The 26700-nt window shown below is 40.7% G+C and overlaps 2 protein-coding genes across 2 annotated transcripts in view; one reads left to right on the forward strand and one right to left on the reverse strand.

Annotated features, from left to right (window-relative positions):
• Pxn (Peroxidasin) overlaps positions 1–25874 on the forward strand; it is a 37573-nt gene extending 11699 nt beyond the window's left edge. Inside the window, exons 3-10 of the mRNA XM_020958731.2 lie at positions 11560–11775; positions 12331–12402; positions 12497–12738; positions 12838–13536; positions 16476–16685; positions 16785–16963; positions 17340–17521; positions 22881–25874. Of these exons, the coding sequence (XP_020814390.2) occupies positions 11560–11775; positions 12331–12402; positions 12497–12738; positions 12838–13536; positions 16476–16685; positions 16785–16963; positions 17340–17521; positions 22881–25545 (4465 nt within the window). The 3' untranslated portion in view covers positions 25546–25874. The remainder of the gene's footprint in view (positions 1–11559; positions 11776–12330; positions 12403–12496; positions 12739–12837; positions 13537–16475; positions 16686–16784; positions 16964–17339; positions 17522–22880) is intronic.
• On the reverse strand, positions 25669–26614 carry LOC110188876 (acyl-coenzyme A thioesterase 13). The gene is made up of 2 exons (XM_020958790.2): positions 26420–26614; positions 25669–26360 (listed from the first exon to the last, which is right to left on the reverse strand). The coding sequence occupies exons 1-2, from the start codon at positions 26507–26509 to the stop codon at positions 26022–26024; spliced, it is 429 nt and encodes a 142-aa protein (XP_020814449.1). The 5' UTR covers positions 26510–26614; the 3' UTR covers positions 25669–26021.
• Positions 26615–26700: the final 86 nt, after the last annotated feature.

Genomic DNA, 26700 nt, shown 5'->3' on the forward strand with positions numbered 1-26700 from the left:
TTATTGTTGCTACAATTCCCAGCATTTTACATAAATCCTTTGGCGCATTCAACATACCAATATGTTCAATTTATTATACATAATACTACTTTATATATTGCCTTGTTCCCATACCAAAAACAGTAGCTTTTTGGCTGGGGAAAAATATGTAAAGAATTGATGGCCAATCTGGGTGATATGCTTCTTGTGTTTGGGGAAAACTTGAGAGTGCAGTTCGGTTAAAGGATAAGTCGGAAGTGAGACAGCAATTTGAAGGCAAAAGAAATTTGTAGCTCCTGCATTTCTCATCCTCTTTCCACTTTTCTCTTCTTTTTTTTGTTGTATATGCTGGGAGGGTTTTTCCATTGCTCCTCTTTTGATTTTCCATCGCTGGCAGGAGTATTTCTTTCGGTGGCAGGCCAAAAAGTATGCAATGCAAGTTTAGATGCCTCTCTCTTGTTCTTCTAGCACTCTTCCGCTTGCAGCAAAGTGGGCGTGTGTGTGTGTGTGTGTGTGCGGAACGGAAGTGAATTTTCTGCACGTGGCTTAACTTTTGCTGCCTGCTCTGGCGTGTCATGCAGTCAGCAATCTTTATCCAACCCCTACAAAAAGGGGGTTCCACACCCCTTTGCCACACTCTGACTCCACCATCTTTCATTCTTTTCTTGCGGATTCCGTTCAAGGATTGCATTTAACGCTGAGGAGCTGGCAGGAAGGAAGGAAATGCCATGTCGACGCTAAAACTGGGTTAGCTTACATAACGACAACATTAACGACAACGTTTTCCTTCCGCTGTGGAACTCAAGTGGGGGAGGGGGTGGGGGCCAGGATGCCTGGGATGCAGGACCTCCACGTTCGGTTCACGCTTCGTCGCTTATTGGACATAATTACTGAATATAACAATTCTGCGGTAGCCAGGCAAGAGGCACTCGCAAAAATACGCCTCAAGAAATCGAGAAATTCAGGTTGAATTTTTAAAGATTACAATCGATTTTTAAATATATTTAAATGAGTTCCTAAACTTATATTTAATACCTTATTCAAGAAAATAAATGATATAATTTGGTTTTGCTTATATAGTATTTTTTTTTTACTCTTCAAATATATTTTTACGCACAGAAAAATTAAGAATAAAAGTGCCTTTTAGTACCATATTTGCTTGCTTTTCTATCTTATATTTTCTAAAATATTTTTCATCATGTTTTAAAAGAACATAAAGCCATAATTAGGGACTTAAAATAATACTTTAAATATATTATTACCCAACTTTATTTCCAGAAATTAGTTTCACAAATTCTTAAGCTTTAAATTACTCTCAAAATATGATACAAAAATCATTTCTTCAAGTGTATCTGACTTCTCTATGGCTCTAAGCCCATGGCCACTTGTGCGTAACGGCAGCGCCAGATAAGTGCAACAAAGCCACGGCGACCAGGATGTGGATGCAGCCGGGAATCGGTGCTGAGCCAAGCCACATATCAATTCCGTGTGAGCGGACAAAACTGTTCTTGCTGCAGTCCTAGTTCCGGAATTCCCGAGTTCAGATTCCAAAGTCCGGGAGTCCTGCAGTCCGGCAGTCCGGGAGTGTGGAGTGTCCTGGTTTGTTGGTCGGTCAGTGGCGGGGGCGAATCCTTTATCGTTTACACTTGGCCAAAGTCACAGGCACACAGTTCACTTGTCGCAGCACCAGCCAAAATCCTTAAAGTGGCACAGCTTTTGGTTCAAGGATTTGAGTTTGGTCGAAAAAGTTTCCTCTTCCTTTGTCACTTTGTCACTTCGAGAACACAATGTTAATTGCTTTGCAGTTTACTTTTCTTTTGCCGGCTGACTGAACCAAGTGTTGGAAGAGTTTTCTTATAGAAAAAGGTGGAATTTTCTAAGCTCAAGTTCTTACTTTGCCAAGGTATTTGTCAATAATCTCTTTTTATGATTATTTTTAAATAAAAATTACAATTTTAACATCTGTAACCTCTGGGAGAATTAACATTTCTAGGTAAGAAATATTTCTAAATACATTTGATGCTTTTGTCATTACAAAAGACAATGGTAATTGTTTTAGTTTTCACTCTACCGAAGCCATTGTACTTTGGCAGCACAGGTAATACAAAACAGGTGATCTGAACAACTCTTTCCCTCCGTCTAACAACCAAACTCTTCTCTTCTGTTGGCCAAAAATCTTTTGTTGTTGTTCCATCGGAGCCAAACAAAAGCGTTTTATGCATGCACACTCCGGCAGCCAATTACGCAAAGTGCTCTAAGTATCTCAAACAGTTCTAACTGGACACAATTACATTAACAGTTTAGCAGAGGATGGAAGGGAAGGCCCATAGAATTTGAGGCTAAGCAAACAGAACAGAAAATTAAATCACAGATGCTCTGCAGAGGCTCTAAACTAAGCCAAAATGGTTAAAAAGGAGCTGGCATAGGCAGAGGAAATGAAACTGTAACCAACTATAGTTGGTCTAAACTTTTACGCCCACAAAATAAAACAATGTCAAGGGTTAAGGGAAAAAAAACTAGAGGTCTATGCGAGATGCGACTTTGTTTAATAATAATAAAATGTCACTGGGCAAAAATAAACGGCAAAGGAGGCTGAAAGCTGAAGGATTACATTACCAAGTGCCACAGAGAGAAACCAAAAAAGTGACAGAGCAATTGTCATGAGTCTGAGTGACTATCGTCAGTGGGAAATCACCTGGGCAACCCAACAGCAAATAGGATACATGGCACTGAGTATGCTGTCCTGCAAGGATGCGACTTGTGCAGGCACTTTTATTCCTTAGCTGTTGCTGTTATTACGGGGCCATGTCTCTGCTGGTATTTCTACTGCTGCTGCTGCTTGCGTGTTTGTAAGCCATGTTATTACAATAATATGCAATCTGTGTCTGTGTCCGGACACTGGGAGAAAATATATAGTATATTTGGGATATATATTCAAATTGATTAGGAGGAGTAAAGGCTTTGAGTGGGGTAAACTGGTTAATTTTTCTAGGGTGTTTCTCAAGGTTTTAGTTATTCCTTAAGAGCTTTTTTGTATATTATTTTGATATGTAGGTAAGAGTTTTATGTTATTTTAATGAATTATTTAAAATTACATTAAACTCCTGTATTTGTTAACATAAAATATTCCCTTTTAAGGATTTAAATCCAAATGTCTTTCCTCATTCGCTGAGTGCAACTGCGGTATAGCATTGTGTGGCATGTGCGTGTGTGGCGAGTGTAGGAGTGTGCGGCAGGCCAAAGTTAAATCATGTTTTTATTGTCACATTTGCCATAAAGGCAGCCAGGGGACCTGGCAGACCGTAAAAGGATTTATACCGGCAACAGGAGCAGGAGGAGGCGTCATAAGATGCTGCCTAAGCTGCAGGCAAACGGGAATGTGGAACGAAGAGTACAGGAGTACGGCGGGGGCATTCGGAGGAGGCTCATCTGGCTCACCTGGCAGGCTGGGGGTAAGCCAGACAAATCATAATCAGAGCCAACAAGCACAAGGCAACAAGCTCAACAAAAGCCAGAATCACCTTAACAACCAGGCAAGGATGTGGATAGGGATGTGGCTGGGGATGAGGATGTGAATGTGCCTGTGGAATGGGGATGTATGTATGTAGGTGTTCATGCTGATGCGTTGCCACTGATAAGGTTACTTTCCTCTGTAACAAACCCACACCCAATACCCTTTAAAACCATCACCCAACACCCAACACCCGATACCCATCCTGCACGTTTATGACCTTGTTTATGTTGCATACTTTATGGCGCAAAAAGCCAAGCTGTTTGTGTGTGTGTGTGTGTGCGCGGAAAAAAGGCAAAAGCGTTGGCGTTAACTCTAATGAAAATGCAATGAACTAGAAAATATACTGACTCAATGATAAAACTTACTACTGGATAGAAAACCAATTTCATTGGACGCCAGGTAGCGTAGAAAAGCAATAACTAATCCAAGGGAAAAATTAAAAGCTTGCGGCATTTTACAATAAATATAAATGCACATAAGTTGTAAATCAAAAATCTTGATGTAAGATAAGTCAACATTATTGTGAGTACATATGTGATACCTTCAATTAATTATTAAAGAAACACAGTAAAAAGTTAAAAGGGTGGAAAGTGATTTATTTGAATAATTTATTGATATTATTTTGAAAAATAAAAACTATAACAAATGACATAAATCAACTTTTTCATTTAGAAAACTATCTTGACTTTTAGGATCACACTTTAAGGGTAAATTTTCTTAAACAAATACATTTAAAACAAGGCAGATTTTGCATAAAATAAACCGATTTTAAGTAATTTTTCCCACATTTTCCACTTGCAAATTTTCCTCTAGTAAATTACCGAATTTCCCGTTTACTAATAATCCCCCCATTAAGCATTATTTTGGAAATCCCTAGAAACCGCACTCGAGACCAAAATAATCAAAGTGAAATCTCAAAGCGGACACCACAAACATGCACTACCAAAATTCCATTCCTCCACCATTTTCCCCCTCTCCTGTGGAAAATCCAACACTAATTTACTTGCTGCGGTTTTTCCTTCACTAATTGTGACAACTAATTGAAATCAAATTAGTGAAGCCACTAAACAGCTTAACGCTCGCTGAGCACGAACCGGAGAGTTTCCACACACACACACACACCTCGGCGGTGAGTGGAAAGCGCTGAAGGGAAATGCATCACATGGGTTAACCATAAACCCTACAAAATGCTAATTGTTTTCATTCAATTTACTGTCTGGCACGCGGCTGCTTTAAAATATCGCTCTTGGCTTCAGTTTTGGGGCTAACCATAAATTTTCGTCCTGGACATCAAAGCGTATACGTAATATGTGTGTCTGTGTGTGTCCTGTGAGTGTTTGTGAATGCAAAACGATTGTGATGATGGTAGTGGTGTGTGCGAGTGTGTGCGGGCATGCGTGAATAGACAAACATGCCAGAGTCGAACATGCCTTTGTCAATAATATGCATTAATTAAGTGCAGACATGGCTATACAGTTAGGAAAAAAATACATTAATTAATAATTGAAATAATTATCATTATTTTTGGGTGTTAGAAAGAAACACAGATGAAAACAGAGTGGTTTTAGAAATGTTTGTTGTTTTGAAAGGACTTGAAAATGTGTCCTAAAGTACATTTATATTTAGCTATTATCATAAAGTATTTAATTACTTATTGCTTATACTCTGTCTAAAAAAAAAACGAATTTTATAGAGTGCCAAAATGTCAAATGTTTGCTGGACTAAATATAAGTATATTATTAAACATTAAGAAACAATTAATATTAATTGTGATATGAAGAGTTACAGAGTTTTCACTATATATTTTAACACAGATTATATTAAGTTTCCATAAGAAAAGGTGTCAGTTACTAGTCATTAAAAAACCTTAATTTAAGTATTTCAAAAACTACATTTTCCGATTTCAAGAAATAAGATTTTTAGTTAGTCTTTCTTAACTATAGCTTTTCAGTAAATTCATATCCTTGAACCAGCTTAATAGTAATCCCGATTCGAACCTAATTAGTATCCATTAAGAACAATTATTTTCGGTGTATATGAATGCACCGGCAAGGAGTCATGCCAGTGGAACGGACACATGGCAACTACTGTGCGGAAACTCGAAATATTCGGATATACGGAACACATCAAAACCCGGGACAGAGACAGAGACTGCGATGGAAACGGCGACAGCGCCGCCGGACGCGGCCTGCCCCCCAAACTCACTTTTGTGCATTTGCAAATTTAATTGAAAATATCGAATAATGCGAAAATGCAAATGTCATTATCAAATTCATGCCGGCGGAAGTGTCACAGCGCTGAAAGAAGTTTCAAGATTCAATTTCCGTTTCCGTTGCAGTGCCATTTTTGGCGCACATCATACAGCAGGTGGGCTAAGGGCGTGGCTCCAGGATATTACAGGATTGTGAATGATGTGGAGCCACGAATGCAATGAGTTCCCTCCCCTGCTGTATGCGATTGAATGGCTGAGCATGCGAGTTATTTGTGTCCCCCATATAAAGGCATTTGCTCGTCCGGGGTCCTTTCTGTGTGTTTTTTTTTGTTGCCGCTTTGGCAAATAGTTGCGCAACTGACATGACGCCAACTATGAGGCCATTGCACGGGGCTGACAGCTCCAGTTCCTGATGACCACCCACAGAGAGAGCGAAAGAGAGTAGGAGGAAGTGCAACTCCGACACGCACTTGGTCAGGACTGGTTTCCGGCACTTGGACACTGACAAAAAGTAGCTTAATAGTTCAAAGTTTTATACAATTGACAAAGAAATAGCATGGGAATTAAATTCTGTTGAAAAAGTGTTGCAATAAAAGTTTAACATTGTTTTGTAATATTTCAAATCACACTTTTTGGCTTCATTTAAGAAGATTTAAAATCTTTAAGCATTTTTTTTTAATACCCATAGTATTGTTTTAGATTTTTTTCTGAGTGCAGCAGCTGTATAGGCTCAATGAGGCATCGGACTGGGAGTGAGAGATCCTGCTGACTGCGGACTCCGGAACCCGGACACGCACTCAGCGTGTGTGCACATTGAAGTGGACCAACGTTTGTCACACGTCATGGGCATGGTGGTGGAGATGGTAGCAATTCCGGCGGCAGGACGAAGTTTGCTCTGGGACTGTGGTATGCTCTGATGTCCTCGAGGTGTTGGGCTATGCAGAAAGAGACTTGGCAAGTGGCAGCGGCGAATTTTAAAGCATTCTCTCAGCATCAACGTCTGGGCAAATAGAAGCATCTGGAGTCAAAGGACAAGGAGCGGAACGAAGCCCTGCTCCATGTTGATTCAAATTAGACTGATCCATCTGCTGGCAGCTGGGCTGCTTGACCCACTGTGGCATACCCCAGCTGGGATTGTGGTGGATAGCTCCTGCTCCTGTGTTGACTGTTGGTGGCTGGGCTAATGGAGTTTACAAGAACAGGGCGAAAAATGTGGATCAAGCAGCCGCATTCGCACAAAGGACTCGCCATCGTCAACAACGCCCATATCCTCTGTGCTCCCTTCTTGCGGTAGAAATGCGAGCAACTTTGCAAATTGTTGGACGCCACCCGCATCCTTGCATCCTTGCATCCTGGCAGTTCACCGCAAAGTGCACTCAAGAAAATGTTTAACTTAAGTCCAAGAACTATATCTTAATTTCTGAGATAGGAACAGAGTTTTGTTGGGGAATTTTTAAATGATATAGATTATATATACATCCTTTACTTATATTATTTTATTCATATCAAAGGTTAGCCTGAGTTTTAGCTAGTTTTCCTTTAGTGTAGCTGAACATGGGTAGTGCAGTTACCACATGGATGCCAGTGGGTCGTCTGCCCCCAGGACTTGGCGCTCTTTCATCAGGAGCAGGAGCTTGGGCAGAAGCTGGAGCCAAGACCGAAACCGAAGCCGGGGCAGGGGGAAGAGGGAAGGGGCAGGGACCTAAAGGTGGCTGCTTTGTTTATGTGGCTCCATTTGGGCGTATGCATGACCCACTAGAGCCACTCTGGCTGCCCACCAACCTCACCAATCTCCGCCAGAGTTCACCCTGTGGTTGCTGTTATTGTTGGACGGGGGCCTCAAGCAGTACGTGTGAGTGGTTTTAGTGTTGTTCTGGATTTTTAAGTTGTTTTCGTTGTCGTTTCTTGTTTGTGTTGCCTTTTTTGTTGTCCTCCATGTGTGTGTGTGTGTGTGTGTGGTGTGCGGGCTTTTGCCGTTTTTTCTGTTTTTCCTATTTTCCTATTTTCCTTCGTGTGTATGTTGCATCCTCGTCTTTAGTTGCAATTTGAGCATAGAAACACAGACACAGTTGCACTTAGTCAGTGAACGCTGACACCAATTAAGGTTTGCTGCAAGTTGCTGCTGTTGCTGCCACACTTGGCATAAAATTGGGCCATAAAAACGAGGAAATACCGGGAGCCATAAAGCTACATATTTACATAAATCATAAAATATTTGTATTTGTTAAAGAAAGTGGGCATAGAAATTTATTTAATATTTGAATTTACAAAAAGAAAATGTTGGCATTTCTTTCTCGCATTTCATTTTAGTTGCCCCAAGCTAGAAGCCATAATTAAATGATTTCCATTTGATTATTGGTTAAATCTACTTAATCAATTTATAACTAAAATATTTACTTACTTACATCAACATAAAATAACCCATTTTCAGCGATTTGAATTTTTAGAATAAAAGTTTATTAAACAGAGAAGAAAATGCTTCCGAATTTGTGTTGAGAATTTAAAAAAATATTTAAGAAAATATAATCTACCTTTAAAAAGAAAACAGAGGTAAAAAATACAACAAAAATCTTTAATAACCTTTTTATACCTTTAAGGGTATTATAATTAAGTAAGAAGCTTTAAAATCAGTGAAGGAGTCATATCCGACCCTATAAAGCATATATATTCTTGATCAGCATCAAAAGGAGAATCGATCTAGCTATGTCTGGTAGGAAAAAAAATTTCGAAATTTTTTCTCAATTTTTTTAAGGTCAAATTCTGTAAAATTGGCCAAAAATTTGACCAAAAATTCAAAATTGTTAAATTTAAAAATTCAATACGCAGATTTGTTTGGCTTATAAAAACTAGCACGGGAAAGCTTTCCGATTTGAAATTAATACATTTTTGACTTAGTTATGATATTTCAAAAACTTGGATTTTCCCTAAAAATAAGCATATACAAATATTAATTTAATAAAACCTTTTTTTAGTTGTACTTAACAATTTATGAAATTATTTTTTGGTAGTTGTAATTATAACTTGGTAATTATTTACTTGAAATTTAATAATTGTAGAAATACTACTCATTTTTGAAACTAAGTTACTTTTTCTGTACACCTTTAAATAATATTTAAATAATAATTTCTTGCATTTATAAACCTAAGATTGTTCTTATTTGAGAATATTTTGTAGATTTTTTTAGTGGAGAAATTCTATTAAGGATTATTCAAGTGTAGCTCCTGTAGGTGCTTTAGTGGCAAGTTGCTGCTGCTTCTGTTGTTGCTGCTGCTGCTTTTGTTGCTAGTTGCCGTTGGTAGTTAGTTAGTTTGGCTGCACTTTGTGCGTTGCATGTTTACAGTAGCCACAAAACATAATTTCTGTTTAGACAACTTTAGCCCCAGCTCCAATTGCACCAGCTTCTGGTCCAAAAATAAAAAACAAACTGAAAAACGCAAAACGCCAAACGGGAAGCGGAAAGCAAAAAGCAAAAAGGAAAAAAAAACGAGGTCATAATTATCGCAGGAACAAAGACAGCTCAGCTGCAACATCGGCCGCCGGTAAACGAAGTTGCCAGCAGCAAAAGCACCAAAAAGCGGCAAACACCAGCTGCATTTTTGGTATAATTTTCACTTTGGCTAAGAAACTTTTTCGCTGCCGCATTGAATTTGCAACCAGGAACCAGCACGCAGCTAACAGCCAACAGCCAACAGCTAACAGCCAAACAGCAAACACATTGCTAACCCGGCCAACAGAGGAACAGCAACAAAGTTCATGAGTTGATTAGAAACTTTTTTAACCGCTCCTCTAGCAACATCCTTTAACCCGCAGCAAATACTCTTGTGACTATATGTATTTTCCCCACAGCAATTGATGCACTCGAAAAGAAGCAATTAAATAACAAGTAATTAAAAAGTAATTAATTAATAGTAAATAATTAATTTATATTTTTACAAGCTATTTATGAAGCTGGAAATAAATTAAGAAATATCTTAGAAACTCTCATACATTAGATTATAATAAACGGAAGTAAAATTGCTTATAGAACAGAATAAATCTCATTAAATTTTTGACTCTTAATATATTACAGTATAGTTTGATTTTTTCTTATTATATGGTTAAAAAATAATATTCTTATTTTCAATAAAATTCAGATTATATATATTATTATATAGAATATAGTTTTAAATAAAAACATTACCTTTTTAAGATATTTAGGGCTTTCAAAATGTTTACAAAATTCATAGTTTCTGTGAAGTGGGAAGTATGACTTCTTCTAGTTTCTTATTACTTAAATTATTTATATTCCATTAATTATGCTTGGACTTTATAGTTATAATATAGTTAATATTTTGAATATATTTAATTGGCTAAAATATAAATATGAACTTATTTTTGCCACAATTGAATTGTAAAATAAATTCCTAATACATTTATTGCTAATACACTTTCTTAGGCTTTCCAAATTAATATCTCTACTTCTTTAAGCGACTATAAATATAGTCTTCTTTAAGATATCATTTCTTTTTTAAGATTCATTATTTTATTTTATCAAAAAAAAACACTATAACTTTTGTGGATTTGCCATTATCTCAACTTGGTAGGGATATCTTGCAGTATATAATATTTTTCGTAAAGTGAGCGGTTGCTAATGGCAGCTTAGTGAGCTCTTGGTGTGCTTGGCATTTGCGAAGAGACCTCAATCCGTGGCTTATGTTTCGTTCACAACTCCGGCAGCATCATATGAGCTCATATATGAGTTCCCGGATTGCCGGGTCTCCGGCTTTGGCTCCCTTGCTTATCGCTTGGCTGCTTTGTCGCCGGGCATAAACTATGCGAGCATCAACTTTTTGTAATTAATTTTTAATGTGTGTGCGAAATGTTTGTGTAAACGGGTGTGTTATAGTACTATGTATACATATATCAAACGGATGTCGTTAGAACGGTTTATCAAGCGCTCTAAGAGGCGGATAAGCTGCGGCTTTAGTTGAGGCTGAGCCAACAAGGTACCGAGGGATATGGTGTACTATATATACCTTTAACTATTTAGGTTTATGTTTGGCCAGGGAAAATAATTGGATGTAGCCTAAGGTTTAAGAAATAATTGTTGAATCATTTCTTAATTTATTTGGTCCTTTAATAAGTTACAACTTTAAGAACGTACCCATCACATAAACCTCTTTTAAAGCTGCTTTTGGGGAGAGTTCTTGCTTGCTTTCGCACTAATTGCATATGACAAATGTCCAGGACATGGCTGGGCATCCTGCGAATCCCCTCCCCCCTTAAAAAGCATCCCAAAAACTCCTCCAAAAGGGGAAATAAGGAGCGAGCAACAGACCACATGACGAGAATTGGCATTGGCAACTTGCAGCAATTTGTCGGAACCAAAAATTGATTTAGCCTCAACTGCTAGTCTTCCAGTTGCAATGCACTTGGAGAAGGATTTGGTGGGGGATTAAAAACCTCTTTGAAAAATTTAAATTTAATAAATAAATAAATAATAAAATACAACCAAACATATTCCAGTATTATTTTAAATAATTCATGTAAAGTTCTGACCAATGAGCAAAGCAAAGAGTTTAGACCATATTAACTGACCAAGTTTATATATTAAATCCACTCTATTATTAAGTTAACTATTAAATTTAAAACTCCATTAAGCAAACCACATTTTTCCCTAGTGTAGTTAGAACACCTCACCGCCATTTACCATGTCATGGTCCGTAGTCCAGCGAGCATCCATCCATCAGATAAACGTTTTGCTAGCTGCCATCGGGGATTCCCCATTCTCCGCCTTTTGTCCACCACTCACTCAGTCAGTCTCTCACTCACTCACTGACTCTATCTATCTGTGTTTTGTGCAACATTTTTGCAGAGATTTGCGTTTCAATCACATCGAGGAGCTGCCGGCCAACGCGTTCAGCGGCCTCACCCAGCTGACGACGCTCTTCCTGAACGACAACGAGCTGTCCTTCGTGCAGGAGGGAGCCCTCCAAGGACTCACCGCACTGAAGTTCCTCTATTTGAACAATAATCGTCTAAGCCGCTTACCGGCGACCATCTTCCAGCGTCTGCGTAGCCTGGAGGCGATGTAAGTGAGCCTGGACCGCCTTAATTAAGGATCTCCATGTCCTTGTATCTGTCCATATCTGCGGCAATCGTCTTAATGTCATCGAAACAGTGCTGTCACTTTCTATTCTTTAGTATTTTTCATGTATTATTTGTTATTATTTCTTTACATATTAAATAATTTGAATTCACTGACAACTATGCACTTTATTGAATTTAAAAGCTGCATTTAATTTAATAAACATAAAAGAAAGGAATAGACTTATATTGTATACACTTTTATACTTTGATTAATTGCTTTATTTTTTAATTCGTATTGGAGATAATGTGTATATTATAGGGCATTTTAAATAATCAATTCACAAGAATATTTTATAAAACCATAAATTTCTTAGATACAACTTTTTGCTCCAGTAATTTCTTCCTCTATTGTTTATTTTTGTTAGCTAATATTGTTATTTTTCCTGAATCTTTTCCTTGATCTATTTTTTAATTTTGCGAAAGTGTCAGCACTGAAGTTTTCCCCCACAAATCGAAAATCCCCAAAAACAACCCAACTGCTTTCCCTTTTTTGCAGTTTTCTGGAGAACAATGACATTTGGCAGCTGCCCGATGGGGTCTTTAACAACTTGCCGCGCCTGAACCGCCTGTAAGTCGACCATGATAATGATGATGTAATTCCCCTCTTTTTACTATTGGGTCTGCCACTAACTTTTTGCTTTTCTTTTCTCCTTTCTGGCCAGGATTTTGTACAACAACAAGTTGAGCCAACTGCCAGTGGATGGATTTAACAGGCTGAACAGCCTGAAGCGTCTGCGACTTGACGGAAATGCCATTGACTGCAATTGTGGCGTGTACTCCTTGTGGCGTCGCTGGCACCTGGATGTCCAGCGTCAGTTGGTGGCCATTTCGCTAACTTGTGCCTCGCCCCAAGGACTCCAGCGGCAGAGCTTTGGCAGCCTGGGGGAGCAGCACTTCAAGTGCGGTAAGTCGAAGGATAACACTGAGAAGGGCATGGAATTTATAATTAAATTTATATTTTTATGGATTTATCTTTTAAAAACGCACCTGAACATTTTTACAGCCAAGCCGCAATTCCTGGTGGCTCCCCAAGATGTCCAGGCCCTTGGCGGTGAGCAGGTGGAACTCAGCTGCGAGGTCACCGGCCTGCCCCGTCCCCAGATCACATGGATGCACAACACCAACGAGGTGGGCGTAGGTTCTGAGCAGGACCGAGAGGCATCGCAATCGCGGATAGAACTCCTGCCCAGCGGCAGCTTGCTCATCCGCCAGGCCGAACCCTCAGACATGGGCATCTACCAGTGCATTGTGAGGAATGAGATGGGCGAACTGCGTTCCCAGCCCGTTCGCTTGGTAGTTACCAACGGTAATGGCAGGGAGCACATCCATCCCGTGGCCAACCTCATCGATCCCCATAGCAATCAGGTGTGGGCGGATGCTGGAACCAACAAGCCCCGCTCGAATCCGAATCCTGTGGCACCCTCTGCACCGCTTTTTACACATCGGCCGCATGACCAAGTTGTGGCCCTCCATGGCTCCGGACACGTGCTGCTCGATTGCGCCGCCTCCGGGTGGCCGCAGCCGGACATACAATGGTTCGTCAATGGACGGCAACTGGCCCAGTCCACGGCCAGCCAGCAATTGCAGGCCAACGGTAGCCTGGTGCTGCTCCAACCCACACAACTCACGGCCGGCACGTATCGCTGCGAGGCGAGCAACTCCCTGGGAGTGGTCCAGGCCACCGCCCGCATCGAGGTGAAGGGTGAGTAAATGACACGAGGATGGTGGGTGTGGGTGTGGGTGTGGGTGTCCGTGTCCATGTCTGTGTCCATGTTCGTGTTCGCAGTTTATTTCAGATTGCCACAGGGGTGCCCAGGTACACACTGTAGGAAATTGTACCAATGGGAGAAAATTTAAGATTAATGAAGGGAAACACTAAACTTTATGGTACAAATTGATCAATTGCTGGGGTAATAGAGATATATATATAGAGTATATAATAGTCTTGGTTATGACTTACATTTTCTTCACATCGTTGACTTGTCTGGACTTCATAGATGGTGTTCCTTAGGTATTCCAGATGAAGCGGGTTGTCCAGATGGGTTAAAATGGTCCAGTCATTCCTTTGGAGTTGAAGAGCCATCACCATAGATCCAAGCCAGAGGGAAGCGCGGAGCCGACTGAGGCCGGCCCGGTGATAGCGCCTCTATTTATAGTCCGTGAGAGTCTTAGAGAGTTAGATTTAGGGAGAGATAGGATGAGAGTAAGGGAGAGAGTAAGGGAGCTAGTTAGGGAGTAGGCTTGAGAGTGAGATAGAGAGCGACATAGGTAGCTAGTTAGGGAGTGAGTTAGAGAGTGAGCTAGGGAGTGAGCTAAGGAGTAAGCTATGGAGCAAGATAGGGAGCGAGCTATGGAGTGAGCTAGGGAGCGAGATAGGTAGCTAGTTAGGGAGTGAGCTTGGGATCGAGTTAGGGAAATTAAGTTTCGAAGTTAGAAATTGGGAAAGAATGAGATAGGGAAAGAATTAGTCTAGATAGCGCTTGCTGCTGAGATATTTTAATGCTAGAAAACTCCGTTTTAAATGATATTTATTTTTATAGTATAATAAAGATCTCAGATTTGGCCAAAATATATATAAAAATTCTAAGAAAATTACCTCTTCATCAATTTAAAATTACTGGGTTATCTACTGTAACCTAAAAATTCGCAAAAAAAGTACCTATTATTTACCTCGCATCTCTATGAAATTGTTTATAGTATAATAAATATCTCAGATTTGGTCAAAATATGTTATATATAATCAAACCTAATCAAATTAACACTTCATTAAGCTAAAATTTCTGTTTTATCTACTGCAACCTAAAAATTCGCAAAAAGTACCTATTATTTACCTCGCATCTCTATGAAATTGTTGGGGGGGAACTTCACACTTGTGTCACCCATCACTTTGGGTCACAGTTCCGCAATTGCAGCCGGAATAAGAGTCACCAACCGGAGTCACAACTGTCGCGTTTTACTCAATTTGCAGTCGATTTAATTTGTTTTCGTCTGGGAAAAAGAGAAAATGGCAGCGTGCTGGCAACTGGGGATAGATATTGAGACCGGAGAGTTGACCAGGAACTGGCCACGGCCACGTCAACTGAGATTGAAAAGTCGGTGAACATTTGGGGCTTCTATAGTCACTGATAAATAGATTGTCACAGCTATATGACAGCAGCAGGTGGTGTCAGTGATGGAAAGGAAGTTGATGTAGATGAATCTAATCTAGAAAAACTTGTAGATTTTTTGACACTAACAATATAATGATCATCTAAAATGGGAGATATTAAAATAAGCTTAATAAAAAAGCAATTTAATTTTACTATCCTTATTTTATATCACCGTATTCCCTCTTCGATTTTATTTCTTACAGTGCAATGATTTAATGCAATGGCAAATAGATTCCTTTCGATTTTGATTGGCGCACATTAAATGTTAGCTTCGAGCTCACTAAATAAGCCAAAGAAGTGCATTTTCGCACAAAACAGCTTTTGCACTCTTGAGCTTTTATATGTTTTTCCATTCGTTATTGCTGTATTTTCAAGCGGTTTTTCGTACGTGACTGTACTTTATGGCGCTATAGAAATGGCAGGATATATCCCTGTATATACCCAGGGGGATTGGTATAATAAGGGAGTGGAATGGGTGCCACAGACAGACACTCGATGCAGCCAAGGCGATGGTGCAAACGCCGCACAATGGCTCATTATAATTTGCGGTTGTCGGCGTGCACAAAATGAAGTGCGAAATTTATGCGTTATTTTGCAAAATTAAGTGCAAAAATTATAAACTATTATGCGCGGCCCGAGGAGAGAGAGAGAGAGCACGCACAAATTGCCAACTGCGGTTACGCGGGGGGTTAGCAAATGTGCAAAGTTGAAGGGGAAAATGGGGACCACGGGGCGTATGAACTATTTAAGCAGTCAAGTGTGGCGCTTGGTCAGCGTAATTAACCCGGCAAACAGGCACATCAACATTAAAATTCACATAAAAATAGACAGAAAAATATATTCTATAATGTATATATATATATTAGAGGATATTCACACAAAATTGTGGAGCTAAGCTAAAAATAATATTAACCAATATTAGTAGAAAATACTTTAAATGTGTAAAAGTTTATGGTTTTTAATTAGATTTTACATTTAAATTTTATTATTATGTTTAGCCATATAAAAACCAATTTAAAGAGTTTAGTTTAATGATTTTTTGGGTATAAATATAATTATTTCTATGATTTTCCTATTATACTAACCTTAAATTCTAATAATTTAATATTAATTTTATCCCATTTTACTCCCTGAACCTAAAAATATGCTTGTATATAGTCAACCAATGGTCAAAATAAATATGCCTGTGAAAAACCCGGTGAATAAGTATTCAACGAGTATTTTGAATTGCATATTACGCATACGCCCCCAGGGCCAGGCAAAAGCGGGTCAAATACCGAGAGTTTGGTGTTGCTGTTCGGTGTTTGACTTGTTTAACAAAAGACTCCATAGAAAAACGCAGGCTTTAGGCTTTAGTTTGCTTGTTGCTGCCATTTGGAGCAGCAGAAAATTGCTCGAAAATCGCTCATACGCCCCGTTGAACCGCTACTGGTCTTGCCTCTTTCACTTGCTTATTTTCTTTTTTTTTATTTCTATTTTGTTGTTGTGGCAGAACTACCCGAAATTTTAATGGCACCACAAAGCCAAACAATCAAACTGGGCAAGGCCTTTGTGCTGGAGTGCGATGCCGATGGCAATCCCCTGCCCACCATCGACTGGCAATTCAATGGTGAGCCCCTTGCCAATGGCAATTCGGCGGATCTTCTCCTGGAAAACGAAAACACCGAACTGGTGGTGAGCTCTGCCCGTGAGGAGCATGCCGGTAAGTAAGCTCTGGCGAAAGTGATTTCCCAAAAAAAACGGTTTACATTTCATCGAATTTTCCCAACAACACTCCTTGGGACACTTTTCCCCATCCCAGGCATCTATCGCTGCACGGCACGGAACGAGAACGGAGAGACGAGCGTGGAGGCAACGATTAAGGTGGAACGCTCCCAGTCACCGCCGAGGGTAGCCATCGAGCCAAGCAATTTGGTGGCCATTACGGGCACCACCATTGAGCTGCCCTGCCAGGCCGATCAGCCGGAGGACGGACTGCAGGTAAAAGTTGCCATTTGCTTCTCCTTATTGCTCCTACAGGTTACTCCTCCTCCTACGGGAATGGGCCATGGCCAACACCAACTTTTGTTATTTGCCCGCCACTTGTTGACGTTTCCTTTTCGGTATGCTTTTTAAGCTGGATCACTGGGAGCAAAAAAAGGGGAATTAATACAAAAAAAAAATAATAAAAAAATATATATATTTAAACAGTATACAAGAAAAGCATGCCTCTTTGGTGTACCTTTTCCTTTAAATTAGATTGTTTAGTCATGTTTTTAGCTAAGTAAAACTTGGCTTATATAAGTCATACATTGAATTAAATTACTGACTTGCCTCCCTTTTTTTCCGGTGCACTTTCTCCCCCTTTCTCCCTTAGATTTCATGGCGCCACGATGGCCGGCTCATTGATCCAAACGTGCAGCTGACGGAGAAATATCAAATAAGCGGCGCCGGCAGTCTGTTCGTCAAGAATGTGACCATACCCGATGGCGGACGCTACGAGTGCCAGCTGAAGAATCAGTTTGGCAGGACCTCCGCCTCCGCCTTGGTGACCATCAGGTGAGCGCGGGTAATGGGAGGGTAATGGTTGAGATGCCATGGATGCGGGACAAAAGAGAGCAATCCGAATCAAAATCAAATAGCTCAACTTTGTGCGCCTGACGACCGCAACTTTAATTGCACTGTCGGAGGGCGGAGCAAGGATGAAGGCGGAGGGATTGCATGAAACTCCATTAAAATCAAAGGGAAAACTTTTGCTCAAAGGGGAAACTGCCTGCCTAGCTGGCAGGCAAACAGCGCTGTTGATGGGAAAAACTGCAAAAGAAAAGCGGCCTCTGATGCGAAGGACGCACTTAAAATGCATTTAAGTGCGCGGTAAACTTGCTTAATTAATTGAAAAAATAGTTGAAAGGCATACAGTGGTACGTTAAGAATATAAATCACAAAAGATTTTAATCCTTTAACAGGAAACTATAAAGATTATAGTTATTTTTATACTACTTTCAAGAGAAAAAAAACTCAAAGAAGTACTTATGAGTATTGCTTACTAATTAATTGATTTATTTTAGAACTTAAAATGTTAATAATTATTATGCTACATAAATCCCCAGGCTATTCAAATCCTTAACTTTTTACCAACTTCTCAACCTAGTTGCAAAAATGTACAAAACTTTTGTTTGAAATTTATCTAAATTGGATTACAATTGTTGTCTGACCTCAAATGATTTTTTAATCCTTGAGGGAAGCTTCACAGAGCCAAATTGCTTGGAAACCACCTAAACCCACAAATATAGACAGAGAAAAGAGTTACGCTAAAGCTGTGGCAGAAATGGCTGGGGAAAACCCGGGGAAAACCATGAAAATTCTGGGATAAATTGAATTCCCCTCTCGTCTGGCAAGCATAAACATTAAACTTCACGGCACACTGGTTGCCTGTTATCAAAAGCAGTTAACAGCTGCTCAAAACTTGCTAATCCCTCTGCCAGTTTGGCCAAAAATGGATCCCAGGGATCTCCTTGCTGCTCCACATGGACTCCACTGTGTTGTCAGCTAAACTGCAAATAAAATATGCACCAAGGCGAACATCAAAAGGCGGCAAACGAAAGCACAAAAGTTGTCGTCGTTGCCGTTGTCGCCATTTCCCAGCTTTTCAGTTTTCAGTTTGCACTTTTCCATCGCAACGGAAAAACGTGCTAAGCCCGGAAAAGCTACGTGCCACACTCACACTCCCATTGCAGCGGTGGAAAGCGGCCAAAAGGCACACACACAGCATAAGAGAGAGTGGAAATTTCTCGGTGAGGCAACCGCACAAGTTATCCAAATTGCCCAAATTGAAATTGAGTTGACAAGTTGCAGGCTGTAACAAGAAATACTATAGAGCCGCACACACTGAGCCAAGTCTTAGATTGGTAAAATGGAATTAGTTATTCCGTTTTGGGGAAGTCATGTAGAAGATATTTTCATGTATATTTTATATATTTCTTAAATTGGAGACCAGGGAACTAGAATTCTCAAAGGATGTAAGTTGGATGGAAACTGAAGCAAAAGTCTGATAAAGCAGAGACTTTATAATGATATAAGACATCTTAACATATTAACATATTTGATTTTATTTGATTTCTTTCTTTTGTATATTTTATTAAGGGTTTTGAATAAAAGTTTCAATGACATACTCCTAAAACAGCTTTATATTCCATCCTTAGGCTGGTCTTTACTAAGATCTTTCATTGTTTTTGGTATAAAGTACATTTTTTAATAAGTTTTTCTAATAATTATAATCTTAGTCCGAAGCTTGTAAATTCATGAAGGAGTCATTTCCGACCCTATAAATCATATATATTCTTGATCAGCATGAACAGGGGAATCGAACTAGGCATCTCCAGAAGAAAAAAAATTTTTAATTTTTTCAATATTTTTTAAGGGTTAAAATGGTTAAAAATTTCCACAAAAAATTGACAAAAAATTAAATTTCTTAAATTTTTAAATGGAGTATGCAGATTTGTTAAGCTATTAAAAACTAGCATCAGAAAGTTTTCCGAATTAAAATGAATGCTCTTTTGACGAAATTATGAAGTTTTTAAAACTTTGATTTGTCGAAAAAATGGTCATCTAAAGATATCGATAAATATGCCTAGAATCAATTTCTGGTTTGATCTTAAATTTGAATTGCAAGTTGGTTTTCTTTCTTGTTGAATTTTAGATTATTTATTTTACACATGTTATTTATTTATTTATTTATTGTTATCAATTTAAGACTCTTATTTAAGTATCAATCCCATTTAAGCCAGGAATACAGTGCAGTCCTAGTAACAGCTCTCAATTAATTCAATTTCTTCAAGCTTAAATTTTTCCCGTGTTGAGATAGAAACTAGAACTTGTAGCCATCTTCAACTTTTACTCTCCTTTCCTACGGACGAGTTGAAGTTTTCAAATTGTTTGTTCCGCAAAAAAGCGACACGATGTGAATTTATTGAGCAAATGGTCGTCGGTCTCCACATGACTCCACACTCCCATCTCCGCGTCCTTGCCGCCGCAGGCCGTAAATCAATTTGAGGCGGCAAAAAAATAAAGCAAATTCTGGTAGAAGGGAGAAGGGCAACACGGAGTTGGCCATTAACCGCCGACTGGCAAACGGAGACCAATGATGGCCCACAAAAGGCGAACCGCCAGGCAGCGGCTTACTTTCTGCTTACACAGACATTTTCCAAATGCATAATGCAGCGGAAAAGCTGGAAAAGGCGGGTGGCTGTGCTACACGCCTAGAAATATTAAACAAGTTATAGAGGAAAATTTAATTAAGTAATTAATAAATTAAATCCCTGACTGAGCTGGTTCTTAATTTTCAAATATTTATCCTTGAAGGGTTTTCTTTAACGGTTTAGTTTTTACCAGAATTTATTTATAAACTATTAAGAAAATTTCTTTTTTAAATAATAATAGTTTTTCTAGAATGCCTCATAAGTTTCTCCAGATTTTACAAGACCTTAAAAAGGATTTAAATACCTCACTAATATGAATTATTTATAATTCCTAATGACTCTTGAGTAAAATCCAACAATATATACTTTTTTCTTGGGGTGCAAGAAGGAAAATGTCTGGATTTCCATGTGTGCATGTATGTATGTGGTGTGTGCAGCATTTAGTGGCACGACGGAAGCTGAATCGGCTTATAGTTTTTCGCCGGGAGCATTAGAAACTTTACTCATTACCGAGGCGGGAACCTCCAGTCGTCGCCAGACCACAACACCAGCACCACTGATGGCGGGGGAGCAAAAAATTACAAAGAAAAGGCCCCGAGTCCGTAGTTTTTCCCCTATCCCCCAGTCCCGGAGAGTGTGGGAAAGCGGCACTAAAAGTGAAAAACTATGTTGGAAGACGACGGCAGAAGGTTGAAGCTCGAATCCGGTGACGGTGACGGTGACGGTGGCAACCGGCAGTCCGCAAAAAGTAAGCGAAAACCGCTGAAAGACCAAACCAACCGCGGCAACAATGGCCAAAAGCAACAACCAAAAGCACAGCAATCCGCCTAAGTTTGTGGGGTAATGCTGGCGTAAAACAAAAGCTTATCCTGTTACTGCTATTGTTGTTGCTGCTTTGGAACCTCATCCTGGTCCTGGTCCTGCTCCTGCTCCTGCTCCTGCTCCTGCTCCTGCTTCTGCTCCTGCTCCTGCTCCTGCTTCTGCTCCCAATCCTAGTGCTTCTGGCAAAAAGGCTAACCACGGAAATACATTGCCATACGCCACAGCATGTGGCAAAGGCGAGAGTAAAGAGTGAGGACTGTACAGGAGCGGAAGCCAAAGCCAACAAAAAACTTTACACAAAATTAGGCAGCAGCCAAAGTGGCGACAGCAGAAATACCTTGCTGAGAAATAAATAAATCTGATGGCATCTAAATTTGCTAGGTATTTTTTTCATAATTTAAAAACAGCAGTAATAATACCATTCTGGGGATTAAGGTTGTATAAATAAGATTAGCCTTTTTCCTAACTAATATTAAAAATATTTAAAAGCTTAGAGGTATGTCTTCCCCAGTCTCTACTCAAATACTACATTTTTTTTCTTTTGAGTTAAGAGTATCCTTTATAAAGGAATAAATATCAAAAAAATATTTATAGTACATTATAAAAATATATCTATACATATACGATATATATATTAATAACAGTTCATTATAGAAATTAAAGCTTTAGAAATGGAATTATTTAAATTTAATTAAAGAGATACAATTTGGTAACTCCTGAACTTTATACAAATTAGAAAGAAACATATTTATTGACACAAACAAATAAAAAGCTATTCTGATATTGATTAATATAATATAGCATTATTTTATAGGGTTCTTAAGATAATTTTTTAATATAATAACAAATCATTTAGAAATTAAAACCTTTTTCTGTTCCTACAATATTTTAGACAGAAGATTAACTCCTTAAAAATGATTTAAGGCTGAAATACCCATTCCCTTTTTTCAGTCTAGCTCATTTGAACATAGCTTAAGTTGTTGAGGGTATTTTAAATACACTTCAAAATAATTTAAATAAATTCCTAACCTTAGTCTAAATATTCTCCTATAATTCCTAATCTCCTCTCCCAATGACCAATGTCCAAAATACCCCAAAACAATTGTCAACTGTGCGAAACAGCAGGCAAAAGGGCAGCCACAGGATGGCAGTATAGAAATATGTAGTTGGCGGGTCCGCAAAATCCACTGCTGGCCAGAAGGGAACCAGTGCCAGAGCCAGAGTCAGAGCCAGGCCAGGACCAGTGATAGTGGCAGACTATTTTCGCAGCAACAGGGTGTATTATGGTCGTTAAGTTATTACCTACAACGTCGCCTTCGCCGCAGCACAATGCCAAAGTTTACACAGGCGAAAGTTTCCTCGAGGAGGAGCATTCCTTGGCAGCACAGCGTAGAATGCCAGGCATGAATTGTTGTTAATGCTGTGCCCTGGCCTGGGCCCACTCCCCATCCTTCTCCACAGTCAGAGCTGGAAAGGAAAGCGCGGATTTTCCATCTTTTTCGTTTTTTTGCTGGCGGGGAAAAAATGCAGCATAATTTCGTGGCAAAGGGAAAGGCGCAGAAAAGGGAAATAGACTGTCGGGCATTTTTATTAGACAAGGCAGCCATTTGGGCGAGTTTTCTTGGAGTCCACCGAATCTGCGACTCCTCGACTCTTGGTCCTGGCATTATGGTAATTAAAATGTGCAAATTCCTTAAAATATCTTGATTGTTTCAGCGCTTTGTGCTGTTTTTTATGGAGATTGTCAACTGTTGGTGGTTGGGAAATTAGAACAAGTTCTAGATAAGACTAGGTGCTACTTTCTTGGGGTTTTATAAAGTGTCGAAATATATTCTTCTGTAATGTTAAAGCACCCTTTAACTTAATTAATTGAATACGTATTTACCTCTTCCTTTCAGAAACAACGTAGACTTGGCTCCAGGCGATCGCTATGTGCGCATTGCCTTTGCCGAGGCAGCCAAGGAGATTGATTTGGCCATTAACAATACCCTGGACATGCTCTTCTCCAATCGATCTGACAAGGCGCCACCAAACTATGGTGAACTCCTGCGTGTCTTCCGGTTTCCCACTGGTCAAGCTCGTCAGTTGGCCCGGGCAGCCGAGATCTATGAGAGGACTTTGGTCAATATCCGAAAGCATGTGCAGAAGGGTGACAACCTCACCATGGCTAGTGAGGAGTATGAGTTCCGAGATCTGCTTTCACGGGAGCATCTACACTTGGTGGCCGAGCTCTCCGGATGCATGGAGCACCGTGAGATGCCCAACTGTACGGATATGTGTTATCATTCGCGATACCGCAGCATCGATGGCACTTGCAACAATCTGCAGCATCCCACTTGGGGCGCCTCACTCACTGCCTTCCGGAGATTGGCGCCTCCGATTTATGAGAATGGCTTCAGCATGCCCGTGGGCTGGACAAAGGGAATGCTCTACTCCGGCCATGCCAAGCCCAGTGCTCGTCTCGTTTCCACCTCAATTGTGGCCACCAAGGAGATCACGCCGGATGCCCGGATCACGCACATGGTAATGCAGTGGGGTCAGTTTTTGGATCACGATCTGGACCATGCCATACCCTCGGTGAGTTCGGAAAGCTGGGATGGCATTGATTGCAAGAAGAGCTGTGAAATGGCACCACCCTGCTACCCCATCGAAGTGCCACCAAATGATCCTCGCGTCCGCAATCGTCGCTGCATCGATGTGGTGCGTTCCAGTGCCATCTGTGGCTCCGGGATGACCTCGCTCTTCTTTGACAGCGTTCAGCATCGGGAGCAGATCAATCAGTTGACATCCTATATAGATGCCTCGCAGGTTTATGGCTATAGTAAGGCATTTGCTCAGGAACTGAGAAATCTAACAGCGGAGGAGGGTCTCCTCCGTGTGGGAGTTCACTTCCCCCGTCAGAAGGATATGCTACCATTTGCTGCTCCCCAGGATGGCATGGATTGCCGCAGGAATCTGGATGAGAACACCATGAGCTGCTTCGTTTCCGGTGATATTCGTGTCAACGAGCAAGTGGGTCTCCTGGCCATGCACACAATTTGGATGCGGGAGCACAATCGTTTGGCCAAGAAGCTCAAGGAGATCAACTCGCATTGGGATGGGGATACGCTGTACCAGGAGGCCAGGAAGATTGTGGGTGCCCAGATGCAGCACATCACCTTTAAGCAGTGGCTTCCTTTGATCATTGGTGAGAGTGGTATGCAGATTCTGGGCGATTACAAGGGCTACGATCCTTCGGTGAATCCCAGCATTGCCAATGAGTTTGCCACCGCTGCCCTCCGTTTTGGCCACACCATCATCAATCCCATCCTGCATCGTCTGAACGAGACCTTCCAGCCCATTCCCCAGGGTCACCTGCTGCTCCACAAGGCCTTCTTTGCTCCCTGGCGTTTGGCTTACGAGGGTGGAGTGGATCCCCTGATGAGAGGCTTCCTGGCCGTGCCCGCTAAGCTCAAGACTCCTGATCAGAATCTGAATACTGAGCTTACGGAGAAGCTATTCCAGACGGCGCATGCCGTGGCACTTGATCTGGCTGCCATTAATATCCAACGAGGCAGGGATCATGGAATGCCTGGTTACAATGTTTACAGGAAGTTCTGCAATCTGACCGTGGCCCAGGACTTTGAGGATCTTGCGGGAGAGATCAGCAATGCCGAGATCCGGCAGAAGATGAAGGAACTTTATGGACATCCGGACAATGTGGACGTATGGCTGGGCGGCATCCTGGAGGATCAGGTGGAGGGCGGTAAGGTGGGTCCGCTCTTCCAGTGCCTGCTCATTGAGCAGTTCCGACGCCTGCGCGATGGTGATCGCTTGTACTACGAGAATCCTGGCGTCTTTACGCCGGAACAATTGGTCCAGATTAAGCAGTCCAACTTTGGACGCGTCCTTTGCGATGTCGGTGATAATTTCGACCAGGTTACCGAGAATGTCTTTGTGTTGGCCAAACACCAAGGTGGCTACAAGAAGTGTGAGGATATCGCTGGCATTAATCTCTATCTGTGGCAGGAGTGCGGCAGGTGCAACAATCCGCCGGCCATCTTTGATTCGTTCATACCACAAACCTACACGAAGAGGAGCTCCAGGCGGAAGCGGGATCTCCATCAGCAGGATATAACCACCACTGCCGAGAGCTATGACAGTCCCTTGGAGTCCCTGTACGATGTGAACGAGGAGCGGGTCAGTGGTCTGGAGGAGCTCATTGGCAGTTTCCAGAAGGATCTCAAGAAGCTGCACAAGAAGCTGCGTAAGCTAGAGGAATCCTGCAATGCCGTGGACTCTGAACCGCAGCCGGTGGTTCAGCTCGCTTCAGCACCCGCTCAACCGGTGGTGGTGTCCAACAAGCCCAAGAGGAGCCACTGCGTCGACGACAAGGGCACCACGCGACTGAACAATGAGGTGTGGTCACCGGACGTCTGCACCAAGTGTAATTGCTTCCACGGCCAGGTTAATTGCCTGAGGGAGCACTGCGGCGAGGTCTCGTGTCCGCCGGGAGTGGATCCACTGACGCCACCCGAGGCCTGCTGCCCCCACTGCCCCACGCTGCCAACGAACGTCAAGTGAAGTAGCCACAAAGCCCCATGAAATACGCATATCGATGTACACGTTTATCCGTAGGTGTAGCCACTCACTCACTCTAATCAAAAAGCCAAAGAAAATCTAAACAAAAAAAGAACACACCGGCAATTACGCAATGAGCATGTTTAATTGATAATTAACTAACAATTAACAATGTAACAATGCTACACATGTAATAAAATAAAGCACATTAATATATCCCATAGAGAAGGGACAGTTTCCTTTAAGGGTATACCTATTTCTAAAGATTTGAAGACTTAGACAGGTTCAATAATAAAATAAATTAAAATAAATTAAATAAAATCCAAAATAAATGGGTTTTAAGTTTATTTTTGAAATTTCTGGGAAAGTTATTTGTAGTATAACTGGAAAAGAATCGAAATTATCAACATTTTTCTAGGCATATATGATTTTAAATTCAATATGTTTCCCATATCATATCTCTGAAGCCTCATTTATGATTACAAGTTTACATATTTGAGGTGAGTGGCCTTGGCAATCACCGAGTCGTCCTTTTTGTGCTTGACTGTGCAGTCAATAAAGGCCAGGTACTTGCCAACCTTGGACAGACGTGCCTCTACGACAATTTCGTCGCCTAATTTGGCGCCAGTCAAGTAATTCACACTAAGATCCACCGAAACACCAGGATGACTGGGCTTTGACATCAAAGCATAAGTACTAATCGTGTTCACCAAGGTGACTATATAGCCACCATGAAGGAAATTGTAAAAGTTAACATGTTCTGCGCCCACTTTCACTTCGGCAGTGCAGGTTCCATCGCCCCCATCCAGGATTTTTACCTTAAATTCGTTAAAGAAAATATATTTCAAGATATTCATATGTATTTAGCAATTCTAACCTTTTTAAGGTGACTTTCAAAACCATTGGACTTGGCTATGAGTTCAGTGATATGTTTGACGAATTCCACACCCTTTTTGCGAGTTGCCATTATTTATTTAATTTGTGTGACTTCTTTAACCTCCTTTAAGCTACTAGTTTCGGAATTGGAAATGTGCAAAATACAAATAGATACAAGTGATAGATAGATAGATAGATAGATAAGAATTATCAATCACTTGATCTTCAACTTAAAGGTTGAGATAACTTTCCCGAAGCTGACGTCGACCAGTCAAAAGATTG

The sequence above is a fragment of the Drosophila serrata genome, unplaced genomic scaffold, assembly GCF_035046125.1.
Source record: "Drosophila serrata isolate PLE 108 unplaced genomic scaffold, ASM3504612v1 contig_217, whole genome shotgun sequence".
Classification (NCBI taxonomy): domain Eukaryota; kingdom Metazoa; phylum Arthropoda; class Insecta; order Diptera; family Drosophilidae; genus Drosophila; species Drosophila serrata.